The sequence below is a fragment of the Centruroides sculpturatus genome, unplaced genomic scaffold (genome assembly GCF_000671375.1).
Source record: "Centruroides sculpturatus isolate CEXI.00-Female unplaced genomic scaffold, Cexi_2.0 scaffold623, whole genome shotgun sequence".
NCBI classification, from domain to species: domain Eukaryota; kingdom Metazoa; phylum Arthropoda; class Arachnida; order Scorpiones; family Buthidae; genus Centruroides; species Centruroides sculpturatus.
This window is the reverse complement of record NW_019384836.1, coordinates 159,601-178,039: the sequence shown is the minus strand read 5'-3', so window position 1 is coordinate 178,039 and position 18,439 is coordinate 159,601. Positions and strand designations below refer to the sequence as shown.

At 29.9% G+C, this 18,439-nt stretch overlaps 1 protein-coding gene across 1 annotated transcript; it reads right to left on the bottom strand.

The window, feature by feature from the left end:
• Positions 1–1,558: 1,558 nt before the first annotated feature.
• LOC111630216 (toxin CsEv2-like) lies at positions 1,559–2,923 on the bottom strand. Its single transcript, XM_023374285.1, has 2 exons — positions 2,841–2,923; positions 1,559–1,864 (listed from the first exon to the last, which is right to left on the bottom strand). Exons 1-2 carry the CDS (start codon positions 2,881–2,883, stop codon positions 1,644–1,646), a joined length of 264 nt encoding a protein of 87 aa, XP_023230053.1. The 5' UTR covers positions 2,884–2,923; the 3' UTR covers positions 1,559–1,643.
• Between the last annotated feature and the right edge of the window lie 15,516 nt (positions 2,924–18,439).

Sequence of the window (18,439 nt, the reverse complement as noted above, 5' to 3'; positions counted from 1 at the left end):
GAGAATTTCGAAACATATTATTGTTCACTCTTTCCTTTCATCCATACTCTTCATAGCATAAAACGTTGTAAAGGTAAAATATTGAATAAAATTAGCATAAACTGTATACATTATGAGTGATGGACATTATACAATTCTGTTTAGATCTTCCCAGAAAACTCCAAAGGAATTTTGAACTTGAATAAAAAAATATGAATTTCGAATTTAAAAATTTAAATTTCAAAAACATCAGCATTTCGATACTTCTAAAGGGAGTTTGGTTGTTTGTCGGTTGTTCGAGTTTTTATTTTTATTTTATGCAAACCAGGTCAACAGTACAGAGTAACACGGGCAATTTACATATTTCAGCATCCAAAATTGAAGTATCATGTATCGTACAATAGATTCATTAAAGAAACTTCTACGTATGAAAACGTTATATTTAAAATTTTTACAGAGCTGTATGTGAGATCCACGGGATTGTTTTAATTAATATAAAATAATTTTAAATTATTATTATCGAGGAGAACATTTTGAACAAAGAAATGATGTAACATGCATCAATTTCGGAGAGAAGTGAAGATGAAGTACCTTTAGACGGCCGACTCTCTGATGAATCAGTTTTGCACACGGTGCAGGCCGCTTGGAGAGCCGTCTATAAATAGGGGCTTTTTCCCGCCAATCGAGGTAGTCATTCAGAGGAAGATTACCATACAATTTGGCAGTTCATAAGAAAAAGTTGCCATATAATTTATGCAGTACGGCCACATAAGAAGCCAGAAATATTTTTATAATGCGCACACGAAAGTTACTTTTCTCAACTTTCTCCCATATCCTCAACGGAAAGACGACCGAAGACAAGAATAAGCTTCATATTGTGATAGTAGTATGGCCTTAAAATTAATGTAAACTCTCTCTCACGCGTATAGGTTAATTAATATTAAGTTAGATAGTTGATTTCTCTCCGCGAGATAGGTCTAGAATATATAATTAGTAATCCTATTAATTGTATTATTATGTCGTTTGATTCAATATAATTTACTTGTTTATAATATGGTCTCGTTAATGACTAAATCCAATAACTTCGTCGACTTCACTTACTCGCGACTCTCTAACTCGAAATTCCTCACAAATGCGTGATAGTCTGCAACTTGACTATCTGGTGTCAGGAAAAACCAACATCCTGGAGTTCACAAGAATCTCTGGTCATAATAAACGTCTTAAAAAGCCATCCGTAGACAACCGCGTGCCTGTTTCTCCAACAGCACAGCCGATTAAGCGGTACATGAGTTTTACCAACACCGTATCCCCGGCTAGCCCCTCCCATTTATATTTAAAAAATTTTTATAAATCTAAATTTTGACTAATAAACGAGTTAACTGGGTCCTGTCTGTGTTTCGAATCAAGTTGGCTAGATTCATTGATAGAAAAATAAACATAGGGTATTATTTTTTTATAATTGAAAGTTAAATGATTTCGTACGAAAAAATTTTTTCGTACGAAATCATTTAAGTTTCAATTATTTCATAATGCTTTTCTATTCTGTAAACTGTATATCACATAATAAAGATATTTTAGATGAAGGTATTGCATTTTATTTCATTTAAGTGCAATTAAGAAGCGTTACAATATTTCAGTTGGCGGACAATCAAAAGTCGTTGCCATTATTTTGCGATGCATTTTTTACCAGGAAGGGGCCAAATCGGTGTACTATCGGGCATACCTGTGCACCAGCACGCAAGAGTACCACAATAGCCGTGAGTACCTCCTTGGTTCTTCGCTTGGCATTCCTTATTGCAGTATTTGTTATCTTTCGAATCCCAGCACCCGTATTTGCAGCCCGTTTTCTTGTTCACCAGATAACCGTCTTTTGCCCACACTGTTCCTGCAACAAATACAAAGAAATAGTCTTGTTCAACCGTAAGAAGTAATACTTATTAATACAATAAAATTAAAATATTTTATGCTTTGCATTCAAAATGTGTCAAAAAAGTATATTATTATTGTATCACATGAACTATAAAAACTGAAAATAGTCCTGATTATAAATATGCTATTTCAAATAGTAGGAAGATGATGTGTCATTCGTAACTTTGTATTTATCGGCGACTTGTCTATCCAGAAAAACGACATTATAATAGAAAATCTTGAGGATGCAATTTCTTATAAATCTAAATTTATGATGTTATTATATTAGCTCACTTCTCTCAAGACAACACATAGAAGTGACTGCAAATGCTTAGAGAATTCTATAAATCAAATAGAAATCACTAAAGTAAAAAAATTGTGACTCAATTAGGCAGGTCAACATATTTATACTTATATAAAAAGACCATCACGGGTCAAGCAGTAACAACATTAAACTGATTTACTTTACAGGTGTAACTTCTAAATAAGAGATTAAAGTACTAGAGTAATACAGATAGAGATTAGAATAATATAGATTACTGACTCGTAGAATATCCGCCTGAAAAGAATACCTTCTCGGCAGATTGCTGTTGTGTTGCATTGCCATCTATTAATCGAATGCCGATATCATACTACGAAAATAATTTAATTTTAATAGAATTTATGCCATTTCGAACAATTTAATACAAATCGTTCCAATTTTTACAACACAAGAACCAGTTTATCTGAAGTTTTATAATTTTTCAACGAAATATTTCTGTAAATATGAATTTCGATTTAAGTCATAGGCTATGTGAAAGAACAAGCTATAATCTGCCAATATTTCCATTTCCACAAAATATACAATATATTGTAATAAATATAACGCGAATTTCATAACTCCTTTATAACTTATAACGATACTAAATTATGCCATTTACAACCAATTTAATCAATTATAAGTTCATACTCACCGATCAGGACCAAACAAGCAGTGATTATCAACAACGAGTTCATCTTCGAAGCTATCTAAACGAGTTTAGAATGAGTTACCACGAGCAAAATTCGATATTTATACACATCCAATGCGAACAGGTACAACGCGTACACGTGGATTCTGCATGCTCGATCCATCTGTTTCCACCAATTATAACAACATTAATGAGCCATTAAACAGAGAGGTCACATTTTTCAAATTTCTCTATTTGCAGAAGTAATTAAATTCGTACCAATTACAGAAATGTTTATGTGAAATATAAATGAATGCCATTAAAGTTTTTAAAATAAAAATCACTTATTTTACTTTAAGTCGAACAAGTTCTTGGAACACTTCACGATCATTTAGATATTTCATATTTAGAGACATGTAATAATATCTGGTAATTTTTTTCGTTTAATCGAAACCACTAAGTCTGCATACATGAAATATTTCACGTAATTATTAACAAAGTTTCTTGAAAACAAATCAATTTGCGATTTTTAATCAAAATAAAACTTTATTACAATGAAAGTAAAGATTTAAACAGTGAATTTCTTCCTCTAAAACTTCAAACTTTATACTCAGTTTTATGTAGAACAAATGAGAATAAGTCAAAAGTATTGATTCATCAGACAAATAGAGAGCGAGGAGATAGAGGGAGGTCATATGTTAGGCCTATATCTCGAATGGAGACGAACTTAACGAAAATTTTTATTTCTTACTGGCATTTGCAATATTTTTAAAAGATTTTTTTTCCATGAAAAATTATGTCTTTTTGTAATAATTAGTAACATAAAAATGAGTTGTGAGTAAAATGTCGTAAGAGATGGAGCCACGCACATTTTAACGTTGAGCAAATGCGTATTAGTGTATTTTAAATTTAAGTATTTCTTTTTAAATAGAGATTTTTTTTATCGTAATTCAACAAAATTAGTTGCTTTAATCTTATGCTAGTATTTAAATTTTATATCGTTGTATAATTGAAAATTACAAAATATTTACAGCCATTTTGATTGAAAGTTTTTTCAATTTTTTGTTGTTATTTTGTGATTGATCGAATAAATGATTTTAAAGTAAAAGAATAGCCTTACATACAGAGAAAAACAAATGTGTACAATAATCATAAAATTTTCTTTATATTTTAATAGAATTCTTAACAACTGACTGTTTTGGTCTTAATTTCCTAATTTATTTGCAATTGCAACGAGTCGCTTTATTTTTATTGAAGAATTTATGGCTTTGAACGAAGAAAACATTTCTTTAATTACAGAGAAAACCTGTTCAGTTTTATAAACAATTTTATACATTATGTTATTTAGAAATAAAATAATTATAAACTGACGTCGTCCATTTTATACGAACTGCTTCCTTGGCAACTTTCCACCCTAATTTACTAATTATTGCTATTTATTGATATATTATGTTTTTATGTACATTAAAAGAAAATTTTTCCAACTTCCCCGAAATTTTATAGTAATTTATCGATCTGCAGATCGATTAACAGTTGCTGGTGATTTGATTGTGAACTTCTGTAGTAGACAAAGTAAACGTTTGTAGTCTACATTTCTAACATTTATTACATTTTTAATGACTTCCTTTATTTAACGATTGTCTGATAAAACATCAGTCTGACTGCTGTTTTCGTTTCTAAAACCTCTGCGTTTGTCTTTTCAACATTTTCCTAATCAGGCTAAAGTGAAAATGTCCAAAGAAACTAAAAAATACAGTCTTTTCTTACATACAAAGACAAATTATTCTCTCGACGTAAATGTGCATGTGCATTTGCTGCTTGCAATACATAATTGAATATAACTATTTAAATTATAATGCTACAGGTAGTACATTTAAATTTTATTAGGCCAGTAATTCATTTTTAAAAATAAATACAATTTTTGGAAAGGTAGAAAAATTTTTTTTAGTATAGGCCTATATAAAAACATAATAAAAATAACAATAATTAGTAAATTAACAAATCAATAGAGAATAAATTAACAAATTGATAAACTCATATGTTAAAGTAAAAACAAATTGTAATTGGGTGAATTCTAGCTCTAACACTGCGAAAGTTTAAATGGCAGATAGCCAAGAAACCAGTTCCTATGAAATGGATGCCGTGATTTTATACATTATTTTATTTTTAAATAACATAATGTATAAAATTGTTTATAAAACTGAACAGGTTTTCTCTGTAATTAAAGAAATGTTTTCTTTGTTCAAAGTCACAAATTCTTCAATAAAAATAAAGCGACTCGTTGCAATTGCAAATAAACTACAAAATTAAGAGCAAAACGGTCAGATGTTAGGAATTCTATTAAAATATAAAGAAAATTTTATGATTATTGTGCACATTTCTTTGTCTTTGTACATAACGATATTCGTTGATGTTACTTTATACAACTTTATAAATGAACCAAACGAAATAAGTTACTATGCCATCGTATCAATGCTTCTTTTCTTCAAAATTATAAAAATAAAATTAATAAAATATCGGCCGATCCTTATATAATTATAAAATTAACAAGAGAACGCACAAAATTCACTTAATATATATGTACCCAGTTTATTCCAATGATCTGTTCACTTTAATGTAATCGATAAGCGCCGCCGTAACTTATCAATTGCAATTTCAGGACGCGCTTCCTGTTACGTAAGTTGACCGTTACGATTTAAAAATGACCGTTACAATTTTAAATGAACCGTTCCTATTCGTAACGAAATCGAGACGAGGAAGTTGGTCATGAGGGGTATTAATGCGGCGTGACGTAATTGTTTTACTCGATAAAACTAATCGAGAATCACTTATTTATCCTTGCTTATATAGCATTTTATTTTAGCGTTTTTTATTTTAAAGTTTTATAACTTTAAAATAAAGTTACGGTAATAATTTAGGAAAAATTACAATTATATCTTTTATTTCAATCAGTTTTTTTCATTTCAACGTCTTTTTATATTTATTTTGTTGTAATTAAATTCGAAAAAGCAAAGAAATAAACATATCAACTTTCACTTAGTTCAAGTTTCAAGTTTTACGTTTGTAATTGGAGAAACAAGCGTTTTCTTTCACGATCAGTGTAGAGTTTATTATCTTTTAATATTGCACGACACATCTTCATAATTTCCGCTAATCCAATTATAAACTGGCCAACTTGCAAACTGGCCAACTTGTAAAGTTTTCGTTCATTTTGTAACATTATTCGGGCATTTATTTTATAAAATTATGGAAAATCTTTTAAATTATATAAAGATAGAAACTTACGCCTTCGACATGTAAATTGTCGAATTTTTGATAATGTTTGCATTATTTCTTGTATCTCTTAATTTCTCATATAGAAACATTCATCTCATATAGAAACATTCTTTACATAATTTTTATTTAATTCACTAAATATATGATGAAGTTAAGTATATTGATTACGGTTATTCTCGACACAGTTTTTGAAACAACATCATCATTATAAAGTACATTCAAGTGCGTAAAGCCGTCTGGTTTATTTGTGAAGTTTATTTAAGTGATAAAAAGAATCACTTGTTATAAATTCATTTATAAATTTCGTGTTGCTTAAATAGGTCGAAGAGTAATTGTAAAAGTGTTGTTTATATAAAAACTTTCAATGTTTTTTTATCAGATAAGATCAGTTAGCTTGATAAATAACCCTGATAAAAATACGTAGTCATACTTTAAAAAATATGTAGTCACTTCCCGCTTCAAATATGTGATTCTACTGCAATTTTAAAAAAATTGTACCCCTATAAATTCCCACTGTCGCGACAGTGAGAATTCATAGGGGTACAATTTATAGGGGTACAAGGGAGAGAGAAAGAGAGAGAGAAACTCAGACAGACGACATGTGGTCTGTCTGAGTTTCTCTCTCTCTCTCTCCTTTATCTCGAGAGCGGTGATAGATAGTTGTAGCATAGTGGCAAAAAACCTACTTAAAGCCAGCTTTAGGTAGGTTTTTTGCCACTTCGATTATTTTTCTCAGTACCTTTCTCTATACCTTTATCGAATTTTTGTTCAAAGATACCTTTTTCTTTTTGCAGAATATCCATTTAAAACTCGCGATCAGGATTGGAATTCTCAGGAGCAGAAGGCTCCGTTTAACTATATTGGAGCTTTCGATGCCAACTGGAAGTCACGTAATTTCAATTCATATATTTTCTCTTGAACGTTATTAGATACATCACTGGCATGACTCAATTGGTAAAGAAAACATGACGTACTGGGGTCAGCCACAACTAATTTCAGGCGTATACCATGTATTTTAAATGAAGTAAATTAAAAATATGATAAAAAAAAATTGCAGCACGGCATTGTGACAATGCAGGGCTGTAGTTTTTACAACTTCATTTTTGAAACCTATACTTATTGTCACGGGTGTCTGACTAAAAAGGCAAGCAGGTCGTTTGACTGTATGCCCTAGATCTGTTATTCTAACCGAGGTTCAGGTGTAGAGAAAGTTGTAAGTTTTTGTCAATTCGTTAAGATGTGCTAGAATATTGTTTTCTGTACTTCACTCAGTAGGACGATAAAATCTCTTACAAAAGATCGATTAATATTATTCGATTAGTAAATACAGTAATGAGAGGCTCACGATATGTCGGGAAATGTTGCTTGCAAATGACTGCCAGGTTATCATTTTAGTATCTAAATTTATTGAAGTGTCCTTTTCTAAGAATTTTTAAATAAAATATAAAGTATCCACGAAAATTGATTTCGTTAGATTAATACAGCATAAATTTTATAATATAATAATAATATTAGAGCTTCTATTAATTTAAATTTTTAAGCTACTTAAGGATCGTGTACATTTTTAGCATATTGTCTAATTTTCTAAGAAGCCAACTTTTCATTGGGCAAGCTTTCGCCCTGGCCAATCCACGGATAATTTCTACGGGTTTTCCAAAGTAAACTAATCATTTTTTAAATTTATAAATCGAACTATAAAAATAAAACTAAATCAGGAGAAGACTATGCGAATTTAAATAACACTTAAAATTATTTTAATGTTATTTTAGTTACGTTTTCGATAATGATTATCGGTACGTGTTTATAACATGTGAATACGAACACCAAACTGTAGTTAATTCGGCATTAAAAAAAAATCACATTTTATTCAATAGATAAAAAAATTTTTCCTTAGAAAACTTGTCTGACTGGTTTTTCTAAATTACGTTAATTATATGCACATGTAATGGGAATATTTTTCTATTTTTTTTTTATTTGATGGAAGTTAATATATAAACTTTATTTACTAAAGTAGTTCTTTTTATATGGACAAATGTTATAAATTTACAAAAATTAACAAGTAGTAAAATGGTACTTCAAATCATATGTAAACCACTGACTTTTTGTACTTTTAATAAAGTAAGAAAGTGGAAAAAACTCAGATTCAAGTTTCAGTAAAAAAACAATTTTTTAAAATATATATTTGATTTAACTCCAAAAATATTGTTTCAGTTTTATATTTAATTTCTTTCATTTTTTATTTATATAACTTTATCTATGAGGTAGGCTCACCTGATAAACGTACAGAGAAGCATTTCATACCTTTTATTCTTTAAAGTTTTCAAGTGTATTGCATTTTTGTTTGCAAATTTTTCTATATTTTAGCAACTTTTATTTCTTTAGTTTTACCGGTTTACTTGTTATATAAATACTAAATTCTTCCCACATTGAACACTAGATGGTATTTCAGTTTTACCTTATTATAAATTGAACACATTAAGATGTAAATACTTTTTTAAAGCTTATGTGTTTATATTATTTACACATAGTTTTCCATAGGAAATAATGAAACGATTTATTAATTTCATTAGACGTTTTTCTTATTGTCCATTTTGGAAGAGATTCCTGTTTCTTCTGGTGAAGTGGTAATAAAAGGGAAGGTCACATAGGCTTCTCAAGCGGTTTGGGTATTCAATGAAACTATCAGAAAAAATAACTTATTTTGAGAAGAATATGAAGAAGAGAAATACAGAAAAGTTCTGCATATAACTGTTGTAGAAAAGATAATACACAATTTTTATCTATGTTTTTATCATACGTAATAGAAATACCCTACAGTATATCGATTATTTAATAATTTGATGTGTAGGCTTAGTGTAAAACAAAATGCAAATCTTTATATGTTTTTGCGGTGGACACTTGGTATAAGTAGTAACGTTCCACCAGTCTGAGCTCATATTCGAACTTGATTTTTACCTAAAATATAATACTGGTAACCCCCGTATAACACGGTAGTTACGTTCCAAAAAATTGCCGTGTTATGCGAATCCGTGTTATACGAAACAAAGAACTAATACGAAAAGGAGGATTAGGTTCCAAAAATTAAAAAAAACATGCTAGTATATTTTCATAATTAAGATAAATATCTTCATTAAAATTTTTTTAAGTGATACATATTAATATAAATTAAACAATGTTTTCTTCGTCATCACTAAAAACATTATTAATAAACCGAGAGCGTTTTCTTTTTGGCAAGTTATCCTTATCCTCTGAGCATTTTTCTGCATTATCTTCAGATCCATGCTTTACCTTTTGCAAAATTTATGTAATTTTAGATTGCTTGCTTCTAGTTAAAAGTCTTTATAAATTTCCTTATATGGTGCTAAGCACTTATGAAGAATAAAGGCAAGTATGGAATAAGGGAAAACATTCGGCAACATCAGAAGCAGAAGCGTCGCGATCTGGCAAATTGAAACAAGTTTCGAGAAGGACCACGTGTATCGACAGAAGGCGAGAAGAGAAAATTTACATACTTAAGTACTAATAGTTCACGAAAATAATAATTTTTGTGAACTATTATTACTTAAGTATGTAAAAATTTATTACATTTCCTGTTGTACGAGGGTTTTACCCAATTCTCGAATTGTGTCAGAGTGAATCCGTGCTATAAAAGTACCGTGTTATACGGGGGTTACCTGTAATTAAATTTAATTATACTTGTAATTAATTTATATATTTTAACGTTACTTAAATATCTGTTAAAGTTAAGTTTAGTGTGAAATATGTTTAATATAATATGCTCTGAGATCATAATTAACTTGAATTTCACATTTACCAATTTTAGGATATAAGTTTTTTTCCGAAAGGGGATCTAACTATTGTGCGGGAGAGAGGAGTAATAATGAGCGGTGGGCAGAAGGCAATAATTAATCTAGCAAGGTAAATTAAATCGTACTCTCTTACTCTACTTGAATGTTTCTCTAGATTTAATTATAGTACTACAACGTTAATATAAAACACATATATACCCTAATTCTAAATGCATTTTAATCAAATGTAAGTATTGCTCATATATATTATATACATATATATTGCTTTAAAATTTTATCAGTAGAGGAGGCCGGAGTTAGTTGTTACACTAAGTTTTCTGAGCACCCGGAAGAGGCAGAGCTTGCCAATTAACATAGTATTTGACACTTACGTCATTTTAAAACTACGTGAAATTTGGTAGTAGGAGAAGCTTTTAGAGTAGTGATATCTTCATTTGTATCATTTTTCAGACTAAAAGTAATTTTTTTTATTGTGATCCCTATCTACTTTTGAATACAGGATTGCGTGATAAGTTTCCAATGTTTAACATGCTTATTAACAGTATACAATAGTGTAATATTTTGTTGTAATTGCATAAATATCTTGAAATTCTCAAGAGTATTTCGTCATTTAATCAAAATGGCAGGATCGAGGTAAGTTGTTACAAAACAATTGGGGCATGTTGTTACATTGTAGGAACTATGTTTGTATTCTTACTATGTTCGTATTTACTGTGTTTCTGATATATCAATGGACTCTGATTAATAAAATTATTATGGGCTGTGAGAGCACATTTTGTTTTAAGAAATATGTTCTGAATTGGTGCAATGGCTTTTTCTTTTATTATATGTATATGTATAACTGTGTTTTATTCTGAATATTTTTTAAAATATTCAGAATCAAACTTTACATCATGTTTACTTTCACATTTTCCATTAATCTGTTTTGTTGGTCTGAAAAAAGTAAATGTAACAACTACAAACAACTTCTCTAAGGGTTGCATTGTGACAAAGCCGCACTCTTCAGAAAACTAAATATTTCAAAACGTTAATAAGTTTATAGAAAAGTACAAAAATGTTCAATATATCGCTAACAGAATGCTTCATCTGTCAGCCAACTTACAGATTTGTATGTGAAGTCAAACCTTCATAAAAAAATTTAAAAAACTGTCACAACTAATTTCGGATTCCCCTATATACTGAAAAGAATCATATCTGAAAAATTAACATTACTCTGTTTTAGTAATCAATGAGATTTTTGTAATTTTAAAATGTTTCAATTTTACTTTACTGTTAGTATTTTTAGGTGAAAATTGTAAATATTTTAAAATTCAAAATATAACATAATTATGTTTAAAAAACAGAATCTTTTCTGTAATATCAGATAATATGTATTACATTTTTATATTATAAACCAGTCGTAGAAAAATTACGTTATAATTGTGACATAGATATACTTAAACTTTAGTTATTGTTAAAATTATGTCATGTTACAGATATTTTTTCCCGTTTCTTTGCTATTAGGTAATGAGAAGTAAGTCATTAACTTTTTTAAATGATGAAACAAGTATGATTTTAATTCTTTTATTTTAATGGTAAACAAGAAATTTACTGAAGTTCAGAATTTTTACACCTCATTGTCATGCAGTTTCATATAAGTATAAAATCAAAGCGAATAAAAAGAAAAAATAACTGTCTGAAGAAACTATACTATTAACTTTAATGCAGATTCTCATGATTGAACGATATCTTCTGTTTCTTGTAATAAAATTCATTTACTGTGATGTGATTTTTATGTATTTTTAGAGCATTATATGTATGCCGATATATTTCTTCTTGATGATCCACTAAGTGCTGTTGATGTTCCAGTGGCAAAACATATCTTCGAAAAGTAAGTATTTAACAATTATCAATTGTATAATTGAATACATTTTCACGTTTTTATTCATTTCAGATGTATAATGGAATATTTAAATGACAAGATTTGCATTTTAGTTACACACCAAGTACAATTTTTAAACTCTGCAAGTAAAATTTTAGTGTTAAATAAGGCGAGTAGTGTAAATAAATATATTTTCTTCTCGGTAACACTGAATTTCGCAGAATGCCTTATATTCCAAAGTGAAATACATAATAAAAATATGAAAAACTCCTCCAAGCCAAGTCTGTTCGTAAAAAGCAAACTATTATTGTTCAGTTATTTTTATCTATTCACACACTGTTGTCTTTTAGATCTGTTTGCCATATTTACATATTATGTTGTATATGGCAATAAATATTAAGTAAAAACTGCATGACGAGTTAAACCAAAGCCATTTTTAAAATACCTGTAATTCAATATCTGTTACTAGAAAATTGATTTAAAAATATGCAGGAACTTCTTAACAGTTCGAAAGGAAAAATTTATTTATAACCTTCACAGGTATATTTACATATTAAAGTCTTAAAAAAAAACAATTATATTTATATATATTATAAATTTATTTTAAGAAAAATATGAAATCATTGACAATTACAATAGAATAGAAAATTTATAAATGCTAACAAGAATTTTGCCTGATAAAGAAATCGCTGAAATAAGATAGAATTTGAGGCTGATGTTTTCAATAATGATAAAACAAAAGTACTCAAACTGATATGTGTGATAATATTGAAGATAGTAACAAAAATAATGTTGTAAGAATTACTTATGAATTAAATAGTTATTTGAGTGAATTATTATAATGTAGATGAAATGTGATGTGACAGATCCCGTTTCTCAACTTCTGTACCCTACTCTATCTAAAATTCTAATTAAAACAAACAATTATTTTATTTTTACAATAAATTTTTACAATGAAATCATAATCGATTTGCTTAGTAATACATACAGTTTATTAACATACCTATATTAATAAACATGAAACATAGATCATCTTTTGCTTTCTGCACCGATACAAATCCTCTTAGACTTTTATCAATTCAGACTGCAAAGCAGAGATTTTATTGTGATATAACAGCTTAGGATGCTGTGTAGTTGCTGCTTCAGATGTGATTCTTCTATTTCCTTTTCTACAGTTGTTACTTGGGAGTGTGTATTATGCAAATCTAATGATTAATAATAAAAAATATCAGAAAATTAATCTTAAAGTATTTATAAGGAAAGATGGGCCACAGAGAGATAACCCTCAGTGAATCACAGTGGGTCTCACAAACCCAGCTCAATCTTCAGTTAACATTTTTTAAATATAAAATGTTCCTTAAGAATATAAATTTTTTCCGTCTTTTTAAAACTTTTCAGTTTGATCAACATGCGGTTAGAACGCTTTTTTATTTGACTTTAATTGGACAAGATATCTTATCAAAAGCTTACAGTCGAAAAATTTACCGAGAAACTCATAATTCTAGATATTGCGTAATCGTGGGAAAAATTAAACCAAAAGTATTTTAGTTTTGCGAGCAATTTTACCACAAAATGTTTCTATCGAAACACTTATTCGTTTAAATAAAGTCAATAAATATGTAAATTAGAGCTAAATTGGAGCTCAAAAACGACGAAAATAGCGATTATCTAACATTTGTTTACAGTTTTTTTTTTTATTTACGTAGAGGGTGCGATTTTCTTACCGTAGTCAATTTTTCACCAGACAATTTTGGGAAAATGCTTACTCGTTGAAACAGAATCAAACAACTAGAAGTTATCTAATTAGACCCTAATCGTTATGGAATAATATAAATATAAGAATGATAGCTACGCGATAATCGTGTCCCTTAGCTATCAAATTACATAAAAATAAACATTAAAAACGCAATTTTGCCAGCAATACAGTAAGAAAGAAAGAAAGAAAACAATGCGCAGAATTTAACAGTTAAATTGTCGAATTTTACGCTATAGATAAAATTGAATAATTTTATATTAAAACACAGGGTCCGAGAGACCCACTGCGACTCAGGCAAGGACAAAAAGTTACATGACTCACTGAGGGTTAAGATTACATAAAAAAAACATATAAATATTTATCTTTCGTATTTTGTTTTCGGGATCTCTTTCTAGATGGTTCTTCATTTCTTGTGAGACATCGCGTTTATCGTTTTTGAGGTACAGACTTACTAATGTACTTAGGACAATTAGGAAAGTTTGATTGATATGCATCTGACGTTAATATCCAGCGATCTCGTGGAATTTCTATTTTCTCTCCATTTATAACATGGGAGGAGGTTTCAAAATAAATCTACTTGCATAATGTACGTCACAGATGTAACATTTACTTGTTAACATCTTGTCGTCTTGAGGAATACATCGCACCCACTCCTGAATCTTATCGATAGGAACACGGAAGAAATGTCTCTTCTCGTTCGATGACTTATATCTTGCCTTGCATCCTGGCACAAAGCATTTTGGCATTTTTATGTAGCTGAAAAAAAAAACAATTATTATAGGTCGAAATCACTGACTTTATTTATATATTTAGCGAGAACAACGCTCTTCTGCCAACAAAGGCGCCAATTAGCGGCAAATATTGTCTCTAGCTAAATTTGAACTATTAGCCTAAAGCCCAGTTCATCTACCGACTCTGATAATACTAATAACATATTAGAATTTGAAATTTATTTCAAATAGGCCATGCGTGAAATAAAACTTAAATACAGTAGACCGTCGTTTATCCGAAAGTCGGTTATCCGAAAGAATTCCAGTCGGCAAATGTAAATTCTCGCTAGTGCTGTGGCGCTGCAATCTTTGGCTATATCTTAGGCTACCCGAATATTTTTTTGTTGGTGTGTGTGTTTTAGCTGGCAGCATTGGCACTTTTGTGTGGTGTTTTTCTGAGGACTGTGTGTCGTGCTGAATCGAACGTTTTTGATACTAGATCACTTCTAAAGTATATTTTTTTGCTTTTTATATTTTTCAATATATTTATTTTGTTTGTAAAATATAAAGAAATAATTTTTAACGATACAATAGCCACGATTATTATTTTAAAAAGTTTACGTAAGGCTTAACATCGACGAAAATTCAACGCGAAGCGACACGCAACGGAGACAAATTTCAACATGGGATAGGTTAATATATTTTTTCGTACATAATCGGTTATCCGAAAAATAAGTTACCCGAACAACCCCAGTCACCAATTGACTCGGATAAATGACGCTGTACTGTACAGTTAATCGTTGGTTTTCAATCAATTGACTTTTATAACAAATTGATTGACGAACAGAAATTTAAACTGATATTTGCATCAGTTGCATACAATTAGTCGATTGCTGAACAAAATTCCAGGCAAGAGCAGACCATAGATTAGAGAAACACAGACGGTCAACTCTCTGCAGTTGTGAAGTTAAACAATGTTCATGGCCAGACAAATTAGCGATAGGACTGCTGATCCAGAAACTTCTAAATCAGCATCATTAAATGTCATTAGGCTAATTTTCAAACCGTGCTAATTGACATTTAAGTAACATAAGCAACATCTATTAATTTGTGTTTCAAGGTGCTTAAATCAAATTAAATAGCAAGAATGCATTTTATATAATTCATTCGTTTATGCTTCATACTACTTTGCATTTTTCGGCATATTTTGCATTAAATACAGCAAAAAAGTAAAAAGAACATGTTAGCAATGAGTTGCGTAAATTTCCTGGCTGTTTCGAAAATTTACTTATAATAACTTTCGTACTACTAAAAAAGTTATTTTTTTTGTAACTTTTGTACTAGAAAAGTTATTTTTTATAAAACTGTTTACATTATAAATAAATTGTTGGGGGCGCTATCTGTTATGAAATTTTGTAATAAATATGTTTAGATTTTTAAATATAAAATAGAAAAACATTAATTCTGAGGGTAAAAGTTTTATGAAAAATTTGTAATTACTAATAATCTTCGTTAAGTCTGAGCTCCTTCAAGATATTATACATGACCCTTTCTATCTTTCCATGTCCTAGAGACCTAGACCTTTAACCACCAAATATTAACAATACCAATGCCCCTGATACACAAGGTACCATACCAAATTTCCTTTTCATATTGTTTACTGTATTTTGAGATATTAAACAAAATAGACAACAACACATACACACACTACCTACATACATAAAAACATTTATATACGTGAAATTTGTTTGCCTTTTTTGACTTTCTTCGGTTCACTATGTCTCAAAATGTGCAGTTACGCAAACAATTCGAAGAGTCAAATTTAGCACAATTTCAATTTTTTTTATTATGCCATAACAGCCAGAAAAGTAAAAAGCTTTATTTCAATGGGATCAAGGAATTAAATGAATTTTTCTAGCGTTAAATACAAGAAATATTTTATTCTTTTGATACACTCTTCAATTATTGGTAATTCGAATAAATCTTTTCTCTCATGCATAATTACAGGAATTACAATAACAATTTTTTTTATTCTGCACAGGTAAGATATTCATTCTTTGTGCAATAGCTTCATATCATGAGTCATAAAATTGTGTAATTTTAGTTAAGTTGTATTATTTTGAAAGATCGACATATTAGTTTTGCATTATGTTTTGAACAAAAGATTTTAATTGTAGCATTAGTATTTTAGATGTAGTCTATTTACATCATTACATATAAGTTCAATCCAATGTGACCTTTATGTATATGCTTATAATAGATACACGAAACTGTTAGTAGCAAATCTAGATTACAAAGCAAAACTACTTCCTAACGTAGTGTGCTATTCTAGCATCAGTATGTGTGAGAAGCCGATGGCCACTGGGGATCCCTCATGACCACTTAATCGGCACGGGTTCGTAAAACCTGCTCACGTTGTTGTCGGATTGGCTTTTAATGATGTAAAGCAGGGCTTCTTAAACTTTTTTAATTCACGACCCCATTTATGATCGTGATTTTTTTCGCGACCCCCAAAAATATAAAATAAAGATACAGTATATACAAATTTGCAAAAACAATAATGGTGTACTACCACAGTTCGCTCTTGTGTTACAATGGAACACGGACAACTGAATACACTGAAAAGCGACAACACTACACTAGTTCACACTACAGTTTTGCTGAATCATTGTCTCGCTGACCAGAAGTGACACGAAGTGCAACTCACGAAACCTATGACACAAAGCATGCCATTTTCAAACTCTCACAAATTACTTTCAATGTTTTGCATTAAAATCTCGCGACCCCAAGATTTCGCTAAGCGACCCCAAGTGGGGTCGCGACCCGTAGTTTAAGAAGCCCTGCTGTAAAGGATAAAACTATTTAAGATCAGGAAGGCGCGTTAATTAAACGATCAAATGGGAGAGAGGTGAGTAAGTCGGTAGGTGTCCTTCGCTCGAATAAGACAGGCTTATAGGTTACCAGATAACAAAATAAAAGTTTAATATATATCTAAAACTAGAATACATTAGGTTATGAAAGAAATGGCTAAACATGGTAATTATATGCGATTACAGGATACAAAAATACAACTAAAGCGACAAAGATTACTTATGCAGCTCGCGATACAAGTGCTCGCTAATGTAGGACCTAATATCAATATTGAGAGAAAGTTTACAAGTCTGTAACAAAATACCTCAAAGCATTTGACGCTGTATATGGAGTTGTTGGATGTCGAGTCTTGTCCTCGTAGCGTTTTTCGGTCGTATAGCGAGTCACGCACAGTTCGCTTGAGTTAGATGGGGTGGTCCTCGTATGGAGAGCAAGTCTACTCCTCGAAAACACTATTTCGAATGTCAATATGACAAAATTACTTTTTTATGACAAACGCACGTCTATATTGCAACCGCTTTCATTATGAGAAAACGACTGGATCTTCTGGTGTCTCCACCTTTTATACTAATTGCGTGGGAATCTGGTCACATGTTTATCCGTTGTTTAACATACGAAGGTTACTTCTGCAGGTGTGAAAGAAGCGAAAGGCGAATTCTGCTAAAAATGGATTTTTGTTATGTATAAAATCATCGATCTCACATATGTAATGTAAAAGTAAGATGAAATTAGCGATAGCGATGTCCTGATATCACAAAATTACCGGTATCGGTATCGGCAGTATCGGGTATCCCTACATGCAAAGTAGAACAAGAAATAAATAAACTGATTTTTAATTATATTTTACAAAATATATTGGAATTAATGTAATGTAACACCATATCGAATAGCGTAGTGTCTGACAGAAAAAAAAATTAAAATAAATCATTTTAATTCATGTTATGTAAATACAGTATAAATTACTTATCAATATAGATAACATACACTATCATGAAAACAAAAAGTTTTGCTGTTTCATCTCCCATTTAGTGATAATAAAAATAAAAGATAACTAAATAAAAGATTCAACTAAATAACTAAATAAAAGATTCAACTAGCCCAGTGTTGAGAAAAACGTCACTTCATTGTGCCAGTACACAATGATAATAAAAAATTAAACACGAAAATAATATAAAATTTGTGCATGTACATTTATGGTAAAAAGTAATAACTTTATAAGAAACTAGCTGCAAGGACCCGCTTCGCTGGGTTTTTATTTGTTTGTACATTTCTATGTAATATAGTTTTTTTTATATATAAAAGACTGTTTTTCTAAGTAATTACAAGATTATTTTCTTGGA